This window comes from Tursiops truncatus, chromosome 16 (genome assembly GCF_011762595.2).
Source record: "Tursiops truncatus isolate mTurTru1 chromosome 16, mTurTru1.mat.Y, whole genome shotgun sequence".
Taxonomy (NCBI): domain Eukaryota; kingdom Metazoa; phylum Chordata; class Mammalia; order Artiodactyla; family Delphinidae; genus Tursiops; species Tursiops truncatus.
The window spans coordinates 29658449-29673965 of record NC_047049.1 but is presented as its reverse complement, the minus strand read 5'-3'; the positions used below and the strand labels follow the sequence as shown (position 1 = coordinate 29673965).

Genomic DNA, 15517 nt, shown 5'->3' with positions numbered 1-15517 from the left:
GACCTAGGCGCCCGCCCGCCCAGCAGCCCACGGGCGCACGGGTCTGCGGCGTCCGCATCAGCACCGTGGACAGCGCCCCGGGCCCCGTCTCTTTGCCGCCAGCCCACCTGCTCCCCGAGTCAGCACGGCGGACAACCCCCCTCGACGGGCCCCGCAGCTGCTCGGAGCTGTCAGCGCCCCCGGAACATGGCCACTGAGGTAGGGAGCGAGCACCGGCCCGCAGGCAGTGCCCGGCTGCTGTGGGAAGAGATCCCAGCTAGGGGCGGGGAAGGAAGACGGAGGGTGGGGCAGGATGGGATGGGGTGGTTTCCCGGATCGGGTCCGGAGGGAAGGCGTGGGGGAGGGGCGAAGTGGCCGGGGGGGAAGAGAGGGGCTCCTCACTGGAGCTCATTTCACCCCTGGCGTGTCAATCTTCCCCATCGGAGTCCCGAAGCTGTCCGCACCACTTGTTGGCACTAGTGCCAGGTTTGCTCCCGGGGCCTCAGCTGGGGTTTCCCCTTCCCATGGACTGAAAGTCCTGAAACCACTTCCCTAGAGGCTTGGAGACGAGCCTGAGCCAGTTTTAGGGGAGAGAAGGCGGCTGGCTGCTGTTGCTACGTGGTGCAGCCATCCAGCTTCTGAGCCCAAAAGCCTGGCTAAGAGATGACAGACCTGCCTTCACATCTGCATTTCCTCCCCGGGGGCAGGGGGACAGGAGGGGACAAAGAACCCTCAGGTCAAAACCCCAAATGGTTGGTTTTAATGAGCTGCCTGCACCAGTTCAATTTTGCATATTACCCTTTCTTGCTTCTTCACCCCTTTTGAGTTTCCTGTACCAGAAGACCGCATTTCCCTTGTGTCCGATGGGAGGAGCTGCCTTCTTCAGGGTGTGCCTATACCTGTGTCACCTTCAAGGGACTTGAAAGCTGAACCAGGGACCTATTGACTGAGGGCAGGATCTATGTGCATTGCTTAAGAGATCAGGAATTACCTCCTCTACCCCCTCATTTCACAAGGGAAATGGAGCTCTTAATATTCCCACTTCATAAGTGGTAAAGCTAATACCTGAAGGGGAGGACCTATTTAACACTCACACAGCGTGTCAGCAGCAGAGCTGAAAGTTTCTTCTTTGGATTTTGGAGTGGAACCCAGGACACCAGATTTCCCCAGTTCTAATGTTGACTTTTTTTGTGGTGTTTCCCCATTTCCAACCCAGCTGGAACACAAGCCAGGGGGACAGCAAGGGCTTTTGAATGATCCTATGCAGTGCCTCTGGGCACCCTGCTGAGCAGCGTGACATCAGTACCAAGTGTTACTGTTGTTATTCTGCTGTCGTCGCCACCACAGAACGAGGTGCGGTTGCTTGGCATCACTCGGCTTTCTGACAAGGCACAGGGTTAGCTAGGAGAGCTCGTCCCTCAGGACCCTGTGAGGGGACAAGCCCTGCACAGACCCATGGAGCTTGGTTTCTAGGGTGGAGGAAGGCAGAGTGCTCAGAAAGTGCCAGAGATACTGAGAAGAGGAGGAAGAACAAAGGAGAAATGGCCAAGGAGCTGGTCATGTTCCAGACAGGGCTGGCAGACTGCAGCAGAGAGGCTGCTGGTGTTGGACAGGAAGGGGAGACTTCAGCCACGTGGGGACAGTTGGGCCAGCAGTGTGGGCAGAAAAGGTGGCCACATCTGTGATGAGGCCCATTTGTCCCGGCACATCTCCCTCTCAGGTCTGCTATGGTTCACAGATTCTAACCAGCAGGCTTACATCTCTAGGTCGAGGCAGTGTTTCCTGGAGGCTGCTGTTAGCCTGCTGTTAGCTCTGCTCGTAATGCTTCCGTGAATATAGGATTTTCCTGTATACAAAGCACTATCACATGAGTGATCTCCTTTGAGCCTTAGAGCAACCCTGTGAAGTAGGCGAGGATAGTGTCATTATCCCCAATTAACCGATGAGACAACTGAGGCTCAGAAGCTTGCCTAATCCCTGTGAAGGAGCCAAGGAAGGCATCATTCTCCCATTTTACAGATGATGCAACCGGAGTGCCGAGACTTATCCAAGGAAATATGGCTAGAAAGTGGCAGGGCCAGGACTAGAACTTGAGTCTTCTGCCTCCCTGGCCAGTGCTTTGTTTGCTGCATCCAGGTGTATCCAATTAGCCAAGTGTGTTGCCCAGTAGAGAGTAGAGGACTAGGGGTCCTGACATAAGACTCTGATGGGGGAAGGATGCAAAGGAGTTCTGGAAGGGCTGGAGTATGGGGACGCAGGTACCCTGACTGGCCTGGCTGGTTCAGCTTGAGGGCAGAGGGATGGAGGAGTGCCCACAGGGTTGAGGGGCTGAGGACAAATATTGCCCATTTCCCAATTTGGCCTTGGGTGGACTCTGATGGCAGCACAGAGGGAGGAAGCCTTAACTCTGCCAAGGCACAGGACGTTCACATTATCTGGGCTGCAGAGCGAGTCATTTTCCCCAGGCTGTTTTTACTGTTAGGACTGTGTTAAGATTACCAGGAAAAACCTGTTGGGAGAAGTAAAACCTCATGCCAAGCTCCTGTGGCCATTCTCTTAGGATTTTGAACGGGAGGTCCTCAGCTCCAGCAGAAAGTGTTTTGAGAGGAGGAGAGGGGAGAGAGGGAGGGAAGAAGAGACAGAGGGAGAGAATTGAGAAAGATTGGATATTCCTGGATGGAAGGCATGGAAACTGGATATTTTCTACTCCCTAATTTCTGTTTAGGAGTTAGCGTTCGGGGAGGGGTGTGTGTGAGGACCTCAGAGGAGGGATGAAGCCTCCTGAGCCATACACTGACCTCATTTGGAAAACTGTAATGAGCCCATTTCCTGCGTGACAAACCTCTGCGAATGTGTGTCATGGGAGCAGGGTCTGCCCTGGAAACCAGTCCAGATGGCCGAGGACAACTGGGAAATGCTTGGCTGGGAGGGGCTTGTCCAAGTGGTGGAGTTTGGCCCCTCAGAGATTTTTAAATGCACCCAAGTAGCGTTAGCCAAGAAAGGCATTGGAGGTTTGATCTCTGAGGCATGAAATTAACAAGCAGCAGACAAGGCGCTGGGCTGGGGCTCTGGTGCAGCCTGAGGAGGAGGCCCTGCGCCTGGGTTTCCATCCTGAGCCCGGCTCGGCTGCCTGTGACTCAGGATCCTCACTCCCCCTCCACTCCCCAGCCAGGGAGGATGGTGTCGGCTCATCAGCTGAACCTTGTGATTCTTGAGTTGAGTCTCAAACACATCCTCTGGCATTCACTGGTTTTTAACGAGCCTGGAGATGTGGGCCAGATGGGACCTCCTGTTTGTCTTGGTCCGACCTGCCTGGGGGTGCTCATCTGCCCTCCAGTGCTCGCTGCTCGCCGCCTCTGCCAAGGTGACTCTGTCAAGTGTACAGACCCCAACTGTGAGACCTGGGATGCCCACTCTCCTGGCAGCCTCCTTTTCCCTGCCATGCAGTTCAAAAATTGGTGTCAGCAGATCTCACCACTGATTTTCTCTTTCTTCCTCATGCAGGGCCTCTTGGTCCTGTCCTGACTCAGCTGCCAGCAGCTGGGGGATGGTGATGGGAGAGAGGGGAGGGTTGAGGAAGGTGAGAAGTAAGAGGCAGGAGACCCTGCCTCGTCTTAGATCCTACTAACTACAGATGCGTTAGAATCTTAGAGTCTGTGTGCTCTAAGTAGATCTGGGAAACTAGGGCTCTGGCGTACAAAGTGTGCCTGATACCATCCTCTAGCACCTCCTCGAGACCCCACAGACACTCTCCAGGGAGGGAAGAAGATCCCTAGTCATCCAGAGCCAGGACAGTGTTCTAAGGCTCAGAATATTGTTGGGTTTGGAAAGCGTGTTGACCCCTCCCACTCTGGCTACTTGAGAACACATTGATAAAAGCCAAAAGGAAATGGGACTGTACTCTGTAAGGTAGCCCCCTAAAATCTTAATGGTGCAATAAAATAGAGGTTTATTTCCTGCTCAGTAAAGTCCCAGCCCGGCATTCCTGATCAGTAGGTGGCTCTCCGCTAGGCAGTGATCCAGGGACCCAGGCTCTCTTCATCTTGTGGTTCCACTGTCTTCAACACATGGCTCTCTTGGTTTCTGTGGGAGGGGAGAAAAATCACAGAGGAGTGGTGGTCTTTATGAGCCAAGCCTATACGTGACATTCATCACTTCCATTCGCATTCCGTTCAGTCATACGGCCACACCTAACTGAAAGGGAGGCTGGGAATTAATCTAGCTGTGTGACCAAGAGGAAGAAGTGGCTGTAGTCAACAGCTAGGCAGTCACTAGAGACGCACACCTGCATGGCAGCACACAGTATGTGTGCGTCAGTCACAGACAAAGGAGGGTATTGGGGGGGAAGAAGCTGAGCCCGTTTCAGAATGGCTGAAGCACTGTTCTTTCCTTTTCTTTCCATTCTCACCATTATTTTTCTTAAGTTAGACCCACTTTAATTTTCCCCTGGACTACTACAAAGATAGTCATCCCTCCACCTGGCCCCCTACCCCAGTCATGCCCACTTCCCAGGCACCACTCACGAAGCTACCAGAAAGATCCTTCTGGGGCTAGGGCAGTCCATCCTCAAGATTGACAGGCTCATGTAGGTTGGTTTAGAAGCTCGGAGGAAGGTCACAGCCCCTTCCTTTTCCTTTGAAAATACAACTGTATGAAACCTTAACCAGACAGAGCAGACACACTAATGAATAACATTTTTATATTACCAAAGCATTTTTTATTTTTCAAAGCTAACGTAGGCTCCTACTAAATGTCAAGGGGACTCCTTCAATTAAAACCTTGATTAGGGGAATCAAGGACTATAGGAGCCCTTATACAGTATTTCATCCAATTACAATACTTTAGGGTCACACTCTTACACAGAGCAAAATTCACTGGGATTTAGGAAAGTCTTGTTAGCACCATCCCAGGACCTTGATCCACCTGTCATCTGATCCTACTACCACACTGAAAACCTTTCTCTCTTTACTTATTCTTCCCCCAGCTCTTAAGCAATTTAAGTATCTTCTATCTTAAACCCTCCGCTCCAGTAGGAACTTGTCAAGCTCTTTGTGATCTAACCCTTGCCTTCTCTACACTCTCATCATCTACTGCTCTTATCTGCTCTGCAAACCAACCTCAGTCTTGCTGAAATCTGCCTCCAGTCATTGGAGTAGACCTTGTTCTCTGTTGTCTCCGTTAACTTTGCACAAGCTCCTCCCTCTGGGTTGCCTTTTCTTCCCTCCCTCACCCCCCTCCCCGCGCCCCCCCCCCCCCACCGCTGTAGCTCCTTTATGACTCCACACAGACTTCAGGGAGCCTTTTCTGAGTAAGCGTTTCTGGGGGAGATGCTACTTCTCCGCAGCATTTATCAGTCTGATTCATTGTGTATTTACTTGTCTTCCTCCCTGGAGCTCACAGACTGTCTTTTGCTCAGCATCCCCAGAGCCTGGCAATAGTAGGGACTCAATAAATGAAAGCTGAGTGACTGAACGGATTCACCTTAATTACACAGGATGAACTGGCTGTGTTCACTCTGCCTTTGGGGCTTGGGCTCCACGTGGTTCCAGTGTCTGGAATATTTCACCCAGTGGGAAGCTTGTCTCAAATGCGGGTGATGGAGGCTGGAAGTGGAAGAAAGAGGCCCAGTTCTTCCGTGGAATTGAGCCCACTTCTCTGAAATGCTAGAGCCTGTGTCAATGTCAAGTTTGCAGGTGTGGACAGAAGTCACCCCACTCCTTCCTACAAGGGCAGGAGATTTCTTCATTTTCTGGCCTCAGCCCACTTTATCCACAATTTTCTCTGGGACATTTGGATGTATGTGGGCCCCTTCTTTCCTGTGATGAGACGTGCTGGACGTGGAAACAATCTGTGGTATCTCTGACTTAAGCCATAACCTGGCCTGAACCCACCTCCCTCTGAGTTCATGGGCGCATCCCATCTTCCTTTGCCCCACAAGCTCCCCTCCCCCAACCCTGTCAGCTCTACTAGGCGGGATGGGTCCGAGGCATCAGTGTTGTCCAGTGCTGGGGTCCCCAAGCCACAGCCTGACAAGCTGTGAACATTTGATACTTGCTGAATGAATGAAAGAGTGAAAGACCCCACCATGCATATGTGTGTGTGTGTGTGTGTGTGTGTGTGTGTGAGAGAGAGAGAGAGAGAGAGAGAGACAGGGAGAGAGAGAGAGACAGAGACAGAGAGAGACAGAGAGAAAGGGGGGGGCGGGATCTGGGCTAGCCACCAGGAAGTGTTTTCCTCTCGTTAAAGTTTGTTCCTGGCTCTGTTGGTGGTTCCAGAACCTCTCGCTTTGGCTCAGCTTTGGCTCTGCTTCAGGCTTTTTCTAGATCTTTCTGGGATAGCTAGAGGCATCTTCTGGAGTAAACTCAACAAGCCTGCTTCCCGCAACCTTCCTTGAACATTTGTGGGGTAGACAAGTTGTCCTGCTTTGCTGGGAACTTTCCTGACTTTAGCAATGAAAGGCCCACACCCCAATAAACCCCTCAGTCTTGGACAAACCTAGAAGGATGATCACCTCGAGTGCGTGTCTCCTGAACGTCTCCCCAGGTCCACAATCTGCAGGAGCTCCGGCGAAGTGCCTCGCTGGCCACCAAGGTCTTTATCCAGAGAGACTACAGCGATGGGACCATCTGTCAGTTCCAGACCAAATTCCCCCCAGAGCTGGACAGCCGGGTAAGGATGTCTTTTGCTAAAGTTGGATCATAGACTATGATGGAACTGAGGGGCTTATTAGAATACGTATATTTTTCCAAGAAAAAAGTAGTATAGGAAACAACTTGCTCAGCCACTTCAGGTGGAAGAACTAAATAATGTCCTTAACACTGTCTTGCTGTCACCTTCTAGAAAGTTAGAGCTGAAACACCTCAGAGATTTTCTAGTTCAGTGGCTCTCAAATTTCAGAGAATCACCTAGAGAGCTTGTCAAACAGATGCAAATTCCTGGGTCTTATTGGAATTTGCTTATTGGATGACACTAGGTGTCGTCAGAGATGCTGACTCAGTTGCAGGACTGGGTTCGGGAATCTCTTTTTAGAAACACTTCTTAACCCCAGCTGCACATTAGAATTTCCTGGGGAGCTTAAAAAAATCCCAATGCCCAGTCCGCACCCAAGATCAATTAAATCAGAGTGTCTGGGACTGGGGCCCAGGCATCAGCATTGCTTTAAATTTCCCTGGGTGGTTCCACTGTGCGTCCGGGGCTGAGTATCTTAATTTTTAATGAGGAATCCCCAGGTGCTGTGGAACTGGGTGATTCACAGATCCCACTTTGAAAATCTCTGGTCTCCTAGTACAGTGATTCTCATGCTGGGCTGCCTGTTAGAATCACCTGGGAGCTTTTGAGAAAACCTGGCAGGACGTCAGCTTGGGTAGAATAGGACAGTGGTAGTCTTTGCTGCTTGGAACCACCCTCTCGCTTCTCAGACCATTTGAATCAGAATCTCCTGGAGGCGAGACCTGAGTATGCCTATGTTTCAAAAGCTGCTCAGGTGATTTTAGTGTGTACCACAATTGAGAACAACTAAGCCCTTGAACCAAAACAGGCAACGTCAACGTCCCCTGGAAGCACAGAATCTCAGGCTCCACCCTGGATCTACTGACTCAGAATTTGCATTTTAACCAGATCCTGAAGTTATTCATATGTGCATAAATGTTTGGGAAGCATTGCATTAGTTCATCCTCTCATTTAAGAGAGGAAACTCAGGGCCAGGAAGAGGAAGTGACGTGCTGAACTGACTGAGGGCCGAAAGGGCCTTGGCGTCCGACTCTCCGCTTTTTCACAGGACTCCTGTTTCCTTGGTGGGTATAGATAAAACTGGGTGCCTGGGTGATCAGAGTCTTGGCAGGGAAAGCTTAGAGACCTGGAGGAAGGGCTGGAGGGTGCTTTTCCCTCCTTCTCCCCACCTCGGCCGGAGGGGAGAGCCTGATGCGCCATCACAGGGTCTGCTGGTGGCATCAGAGGCCGTCAAGCAGGGGTTCTGCCCACAGCCTCCCGCTCCAACTCAGCTACTTGGTTGTTTCATGGACCACTGGCCCCTTGCAAGGCATCAGCTTCTTCTGCTGAGTTTTGCTCCTGGTCCTGGGTGTATGTAGCCCTCACCCCAGGCCCCCTTAGAACTGGCCTGGGGTTGGGGGAGGGCAGAAGAAGGACCATGACCTTTCATTCAGCAGCCCAGGCAGATTTGAATGAGTTTGGGAGGGTGGGGCAGGGGTGGCCTTTGCTGATCTGACCCCTAAACAACTTTTGGGGAGCCATGTAGATCTCCTCATCTTAGCATGCCTGTCCTTTGGTGCGGGGGTGATCCCTGAGATACAGCAGCAGGGCTTGGGTCCCAGACAGGATGGACATAATTTTCTTTATATGTTCACTCCAGATCTTTATAGAAGTAGTGGCTGGGAACCCCAAAGCTTCTGACTATTTGGGGGGAGAGCTTTTGTTCTAGACAGGAATGGGAGGTCCCTAATCTTATGTGATGGGCAGTTCTGGTCCTGTGGGGGTGAGGGGGTGCTTAAAGAATGTAAAAGATGGGATGAGAGACACTCTGATACCTACTGAGTTTGGAGCATGACCTTCCACTCCAGGCTCCAGTGGAGGGCTGCATGGTGAAGGGCACAGACTCGGGTCAGAGCTGTGTAAACTTGGCCAAGTTCATGCAGCATTCAGCAAGTATTTATTAGGCGCCTGCAATGTATTGGGCACTGGAGATGTAGGCGTGAACACATGGACCTTATTTTCTATTAGAGGATACAAAAAAATTTAAAAAGCAACAAGAAAATATGTAGGTGGTAACAAATACTGGAAATATAAGAGAGAAGGTCAAGTACAAAGGGGGAGCTGGGCAGAGGACATGGGATGCTGTCAGATAAGGCGAGACCTAAGCGGAAGTAAGGGAAGAGCCAGGGCAGGGGATGTCTGGGGAAAAGTACTGCAGCTGAGGACACAGGCCCAAAGGACCTGTGGCATTTTCAGGAAGCAGTGGGCAGTCGGTGTGGCTGGAGTCAAGAGAACAGGAGATGGGATCAGAGGAGTTGCAGGGCCGGGCCCTGGAGGGCCTCACAGGCATGTAAGGACTCCTTGGATTTTACTTGGAGAGAGATGGGGAGACTTGGGAAGCTCTTGATCAGAGTTATGACATGATCTGACTTTAACAGTCTCCCTTGGCAGGGCTGGGGGCAGGGAGACCACTTAAAGAGGTCAGAGATGATGGTGGTCTGGACCACAGAGCAGAGCTTCCGTCAGGCTTCCCCTGTAAAATGGGGGTGGGAGTCGTACTTCTCTGATAGGATTGTTATGAGGGTTAAATGAAGGAATACATAAACAGTGCCTGGCACAGAGAACGTGCCTAATGGATATTAGCTATTACGGTCATGGATGCAGGCAGGATAGCTTCTCAGTTGTCCAAATGCATGGGGCTGTCCTGTTCTGGGTAACCTGTTGTTTTCTTTTTTAAGTAATTAATTAATTAATTTTTGGCTGCATTGGGTCTTTGTTGATCCGTGTGGGCTTTCTCTAGTTGCAGCGAGTGGGGGCTACTCTTCGTTGTGGTGCCCGGGCTTCTCATTGTGGTGGCTTCTCTTGTTGCGGAGCATGGGCTCTAGGTGCGAGGGCTTCAGTAGTTCTGGCACATGGGCTCAGTAGTTGTGGCTTGCGGGTTCTAGAGCGCAGGCTCAGTAGTTGTGGCTCATGGCCTCAGTTGCTCCGTGGCATGTGGGATCTTCCCAGACCAGGGCTCGAACCTGTGTCGCCTGCATTGGCAGGTGGATTCTCAACCACTGCACCAAGAGGGACGTCCCCTGGGTGACCTCTTAACTGGGAGGAAGTGCCTCCTCCTGGGAAGACACTCCTGAGGTCTTACCCAATCCGTCTCATGCTCTCCAAACGTGGAGAGCCCCTACTAATCAGGTCCTGAGCCCTCTCACAGCCATCACAATGGTGTGTGTGTGTGTGTGTGTGTGTGTGTGTGTGTGTGTGGCAAAGTCACTGGAATTCCTGCTTGATCCGCTGCAGAAAATGTTCACATCTTGGATTTCATGGGAATTTTCAGTTTCCAAGGGAGGTCAAGTAGTCATTCTTACTCCCATTTTACAGATGTGGAAACTGAGGCGAGAGTGGTTAAGTCATCAGTCCAAGGTCACACAGCTAGCTGATGGCCAAGTCTGGACTGGACCCCAGGTCTCCTGACTCCCTGTGTGGCGCTCCATGCGCTCCTGCAGCCTCGCCGGTGTTCCCTGTGTGCCGCCAACCCCAACGCTGGTGCGGGCCCACCACTGCCACCTCCAGGGAGGCTGACCTGGGCCTGGCTCCCTGTCCCTCTCTCCCTCCAGATCGAGCGGCAGCTCTTTGAGGAGACTGTGAAGACCCTCAACAGCTTCTACGCAGAGGCGGAGAAGATTGGGGGCAGCTCCTACCTCGAGGGCTGCCTGGCCTGTGCCACGGCCTACTTCATCTTCCTCTGCATGGAGACCCACTATGAGAAGGTGGTTCCTTCCCCCACAGCCCCGCATCCCTTCCCCCAGGGCTCCTGTGCTCCACCCTCATCCTCAACCGGTCCCTGTCCTTGCAGGTCCTCAAGAAGATCTCCCGATACATCCAGGAGCAAAATGAGAAGGTCTTTGCCCCCCGAGGTCTCCTGCTCACAGACCCCGTGGAGCGTGGGATGAGGGTTGTATCCTTTCCAGCTGTTCCGTGCGAGGGCACAGAGCTGCCAGCCAGTGGGCTCCTGGTGAGGCTGCTGGGAGATGGGACCACCTTTGGGGCCTCTGTTCAGGGAGTTCCTAGGGTTCCCCACACCCCTGGTCATCGGCCCCTGCCTCCACCCCAAGTTAGTGCTGTTTGTGCATTTTAGGCTTCGCTTTTATTGAGTTGCATTTAATCAGTGCTTAATACATGCCAGATATCATAGTAAGTGCTGTGAAAATATGAATCCATGTACTTCTCATAAGACCCCTATAAAGTGGCTAACTCTTCTTATTGCCTTTGTAGCTGACCCTGGCTCAGGGCTGCCCAGCTGGTGACCGCCAGAGCCAGGATCTGAGCTCAGGCCCACTCGTCAATGCTCTCGCATGTAACCCTCATTGAAGCCCGTTCAATGAGCAGGTCCTGTTGTTGCCCTTTCGCAGATGAGAAAAGTGAGGTCTCGGTGGGAGGCTGGCGTTCCAGAGGGTTATAGGTCTGCTCACTCCACCTGGTCAAGGTGTACCTACATCCTGCCCCCCAGTCAGCAGCAGAGGGTAGAATTGTTTAAAAATAACTTTTACTGGAAAACTGACAGGAAAAGAGTAAAGAAAATGCAAATCCCAGAATCTCATGCTTACAAAGCCCAGGGCCAGCCTCTTCTCGTCTTTGCGACTTTACTATGTGCAGGCATTGCGCATTACTTGTTTTATTTCATTTAATCCTTGCAGTAACCCCAAGATTCTATTATTATCCCCACTTTACAGATGAGATGGGTGAGCTGAGATCTGAACGTAGGACACCCAAGTCCTCACACTTCCTGTGCAGTACCACCCCCTCTTGGGCACATCCCCAGCCTGGGACACAGCGATTAGACGCACTAGAATGCAAGCTCCTGGTCTTGGCTATGGGCAGGAGCATCTGAGCTGAGTGAGCGCAGGTGCGAGGAGGGGCTCGGGTCTGGCTCCCCGGGCCACTGAGTCCTTCCTGTCTGGGAACCAGCACCAGCTCTGCCTCCCGCTTCCGGGCTGGCCTCCATCAGCCAGTTCCTGTCCGCTTGCATCCCTCCTTAACGCCGCCCCAGATCGAGATCTCCATCTACGAGGACCGGTGCAGCAGTGGCAGCTCCAGCAGTGGCAGTAGCAGTGGCAGCGGCAGCAGCAGCGGCGGGGCGGGTGGCCGGTGACTGGCCGAGAGTCCTTGCAGGGAGGTGTACGACTGGACTGAGGGCCCTGCAGACCTGCGGCGGCTACGCTACCAGAGCACCCGCTTCTGAGTCGTCCTCTGGGCCCACCCTGCTGCCCAGGGCAGGAGGGAGGGTGACCCGCCCAGTGTTGCCTGCGGGCCATCAACGGCGCCCCCTGTCCCTCGCCCCCTGGCAGGACGGTCCACTTCCTGACCTGGCTCTTACCCGACAGGGCTGGTCTGGGTCACACAGAGGCAGGTTTTCCAGGGGGAGGCTGGGGTGAGGACAACACAATTTGGACAGCCCCTCTCTTCTGCAGCTCCCCTCCCAACACCCCAGAAGAGGATCCAGGTCTGTCACGTAGAGAATTCCCATCCTGCACGATTCCTCACCCCAAATCCCGCATCCACCAGGACTCCCTCCATCAGGATCCTGCTCCCCATGGCCGTCTCCCAGTGTCTGCTCTTTCTGATGCCACCACGGGGCCTCTGCCTGTCTGTGACCCTGCCTCCACCGAATTCAAGGTCTGGGGAGACAGGAGTGGTCAGCCTATGGGCGCTGCAGTGGGGAGCTCTTCAGCCCCCTCCTGACCTCTTCTAGACTCATGGTGTCCCTGTCCTCCACCCAGAGCCTGGAGGTCATCTTAGCCTTGCCAAGAAGTGTCCAAGTTCTGCGACTTCACAGGCCACCAGGTGCTGGTGGTGGGGCATATGGCCTGGGGCTCTGGGAGGTCATATGGGGGTCTGGAGAAATGCCTCATGGAGAGATGTAGCCTTGGGGGTTTAACCGCCAGAACTGGAGCCAACTTCCTGAGATTAGAACCTGCACGTGTGTGAGAATGAGTGAGTGTGCACGCAGGCACATGTGTAAGTGCACATGTGAGTGCACTATGTGCGTGAATGCACCTGTGTGTACTGTGTGTGAGGGCAGGTGTGTGCATGGTGAGTGCACTCGTGTGAGTGTGTGCACACACGCGTGTGTGCATGTATGTGAGTGCACTTGTACGTTCCCCTTGGCTGCTGGGCTGATGACCCCCTCTCTGCATCCTGTCTTATCTTCGTGCGCCACGGTCTGGCTGCTTCTCTGTGTGGGTCCAGCCTGTCCCCCTGTAAATAAATGTCCTAATGTCCCTTGCCCCTTGCCTGGGCTGCCAGGTGGCTCTTCTTCCTGGCCTCTCCCCTACTTGCAAGGTTCTCCCCACCTTCTGACTGTACTGTGTACATTCTGACAAAAACGAAGTTGGGGTTCTAGGAGAACAGAGCCAACCTTCCAGGGCCTTCCGTGCCCCCCTCTCAGTCCCTCATGACAAGGCAACGGGGCCATGGACACTGCATATTCAGCCCGCCCAGGCTCCGGGGCTCCCTAAGGCTGTGTAAGTGAGGCTTCTTTGGAAGGTCAAAGGAGCTGCTAACCCGCAGGGGAAAAGGCAAATTCCTTTCTTGAAAGGAAAGAGGGGTGTCCAGCCAATGAGGCCCTGGCTGCCGACACCCAGCAGCCCCATCCTGGTGCCTGAAAATGGACAAAGGAGACTGCCTGCCTCAGCCGGCAGGAGGTGCTAGAGTGGATATGAAAGACCAGCTAGCCAGGTAGCTTTCTGGAGCCAAAGAGGGGCCTGGTTTTCTTTTGGATGCAGGAGTAGCGTGTAGGAAAGTTCCAGAGAGCTGGAGAGGGCAGCCCAGCCCCTGAGCCTAAGTTGGTGCCGGTCCAAGGATGCCCCGGGTGAGCTTGCAGCCCAGTGGGCTCCAGCACAGCCCCTACCCCTATACCCACCCTGGCCCACCGTATGGCTGGGGCTGACCTGTGCCTCTCCTGTGGGAGGGCTGGGCGTAGGCGATGTGGTGGCCTTTTGCTTTATTATTTCTTTTTCCAATAAAAGGCCTTGCCTAGCTTGAGGCTCTGTGCTGCTTCTCTCCCCCACGGTGGTGGGAGGCCAGATCTGTGCCCCAGGACCACGGCGAGGAGGCAGGGCTGAGTGCGCTCCTGAAGAGGCAGCGCCCTGACACGGGCAGGACGGGCCCTGTCTTCTTGGAGCTTGCAGTCTAGTGGGAAGCAGATACTCTGCATCCCTAATCTGGAGGCTTTATGAGGCCCTGGGATCCTTAGGTGGGGGGAACAGGTTAGACTGAAAGCCAGGTCAAAATCAAGTCACGGGGCTTCCCTGGTGGTGCAGCGGTTGAGAGTCCGCCTGCCGATGCAGGGGACGCGGGTTCGTGCCCCAGTCCGGGAAGATCCCACATGCTGCAGAGCGGCTGGGCCCGTGAGCCATGGCCGCTGAGCCTGCGCTCCCCAATGGGAGAGGCCACAACAGTGAGAGGCCCGTGTACCGCAAAAAAAAAAAAAAAAATCAAGTCATGGATTAATTAGATAAATACCCATTTCTTGAGCTCATATCTGTTCGGGGTTGGATCACACAGGTCACTCAGTTCTAAAGAAAAGTATGTGGGTGTTGAAACCTAGTAGAGTTGTGTCTTAGCTTAGGCTCCGGACGCGCAGGCTCAGCGGCCATGGCTCACGGGCCCAGCTGCTCCGCGGCATGTGGGATCTTCCTGGACCGGGGCACAAACCTGTGTCCCCTGCATCGGCAGGTGGACTCAACCACTGCGCCACCAGGGAAGCCCTGTGTCTTGGCTTTTATAAAAATAAATAACATTTAATGAGCACTTACTGTGTGCCAGATACTTTGCTAAAACCATGTGGCACAGATGTGGGAGGACATTTAAAGATCATCTAAGTGAGGCAGAATGGAGGCCCAGAGAGGGTGAGTGACTTGACCTAGGTCACACAGCTGGTTGATGATAGTGCCAGGTTTAGAACCAAGGTTGTCTCTGACCCAGTGCTCACTCTGACACTTTGGGGATGACACCCTAATGGAAGTTGCCCGAGGCTGTAGGATGGCCGGGGTCACACATTCAGGTCTGTGGGACAAGAGAGGAACCCACCAGACCATGGCAACAATGGCTCCACCTCTGGGTGGGGGTCTGGGGGGGGGCCCTCTCTGAACAGGACCCTGCGTTTCTTCCCTGTTTGTACTTTCTGCTTCTAAGGGGCAGCTGGACTTGCTGACTCTGCTGAAACCTGGGGTGTGGGTGGGTTGTCACAATGGAGGCTGTTCTTTAACATGCAGGTAGGTTCATTTTGTCTGTCCTGTTTGCAACATTATTATTATTAGTAATAATAAACAAACAATAGTAGCTAACATTTATTTAGCACTGACTATGTGCCAGGCACTAGGCTGAGACTCTACATAATTCATCATTCAATCCTCACAACGACCCTCTGTGGTGTGGACTATTATTCCCACTTTACAGATGAAAAGACTGAGGCTCACAGAAGTTAAGTAACTTGCCCAAAACTATACAACTAGAAAGTGGCAGAGCTTGGCTTTGAATCCAGACAGTCTGACTCCAAACTGTGGGGAAGACGATACCAGCTTCAGAGACCCCCTCAGCCATCCTAGGGTGAGGATTTGGCAATAACCCAGGGAAGGACTTGGAGGTGTGCCTCGGCTCCAAGGGAGGTCTGGTACCTTCAAGCCCAGGGCATCACGGGAGTGTAGGTGGTTGGGCTCCTCATGGGCGTGTGGGGCCCACAGGGGCAGCTTGGTGAAGGGCAGTGAGGGGAGAAGCCGGCTGAGGCGTGGCTTCTCTGCCTGGCTTTCCTCTGCTGGCTCAGTTATGGGGGAAG

The 15517-nt window shown here is 53.2% G+C and overlaps 2 protein-coding genes and 1 long non-coding RNA gene across 7 annotated transcripts in view; 1 reads left to right on the top strand and 2 right to left on the bottom strand.

Moving 5' to 3' along the window:
- The first annotated feature begins 62 nt into the window (after positions 1 to 62).
- On the top strand, positions 63 to 14824 carry GOLGA7B (golgin A7 family member B). 4 transcript variants are annotated; one of them, XM_033841961.2, is made up of 5 exons: positions 69 to 198; positions 6523 to 6648; positions 10299 to 10451; positions 10538 to 10639; positions 11732 to 14824. In XM_033841961.2, the coding sequence occupies exons 1-5, from the start codon at positions 187 to 189 to the stop codon at positions 11831 to 11833; spliced, it is 495 nt and encodes a 164-aa protein (XP_033697852.1). In that variant the 5' UTR covers positions 69 to 186; the 3' UTR covers positions 11834 to 14824. The 4 variants fall into 4 exon arrangements, with proteins under 4 accessions (XP_073650211.1, XP_033697852.1, XP_073650210.1 ...); XM_073794109.1 differs by lacking the exon at positions 11732 to 14824 and adding an exon at positions 11415 to 11723 and having other exon boundaries at positions 10538 to 10696; XM_073794108.1 differs by lacking the exon at positions 11732 to 14824 and having other exon boundaries at positions 10538 to 11723.
- The window catches only part of CRTAC1 (cartilage acidic protein 1), a 156102-nt gene continuing 144587 nt past the window's right edge, over positions 4003 to 15517 (bottom strand). Inside the window, exon 14 of one of the 2 annotated variants that reach the window (XM_073794103.1) lies at positions 4003 to 4062. In XM_073794103.1, the coding sequence (XP_073650204.1) occupies positions 4018 to 4062 (45 nt within the window). In that variant the 3' untranslated portion in view covers positions 4003 to 4017. The remainder of the gene's footprint in view (positions 4063 to 15517) is intronic. The other variant, XM_073794102.1, reaches the window with a different exon arrangement.
- On the bottom strand, positions 4080 to 6587 carry LOC141276806 (uncharacterized). Its single transcript, XR_012326956.1, has 3 exons — positions 6491 to 6587; positions 5461 to 5582; positions 4080 to 4637 (listed from the first exon to the last, which is right to left on the bottom strand). It is a non-coding gene; the product is annotated as an uncharacterized lncRNA (long non-coding RNA).

What these genes read in the sequence shown, in the direction of transcription:
- GOLGA7B (XM_073794108.1), top strand. An exon ending in CCCCAGAGCTGGACAGCCGG is followed by an intron (nt 6,649 to 10,298) that starts GTAAGGATGTCT and finishes CTCTCCCTCCAG; the next exon opens with ATCGAGCGGCAGCTCTTTGA. An exon ending in TGGAGACCCACTATGAGAAG is followed by an intron (nt 10,452 to 10,537) that starts GTGGTTCCTTCC and finishes CTGTCCTTGCAG; the next exon opens with GTCCTCAAGAAGATCTCCCG.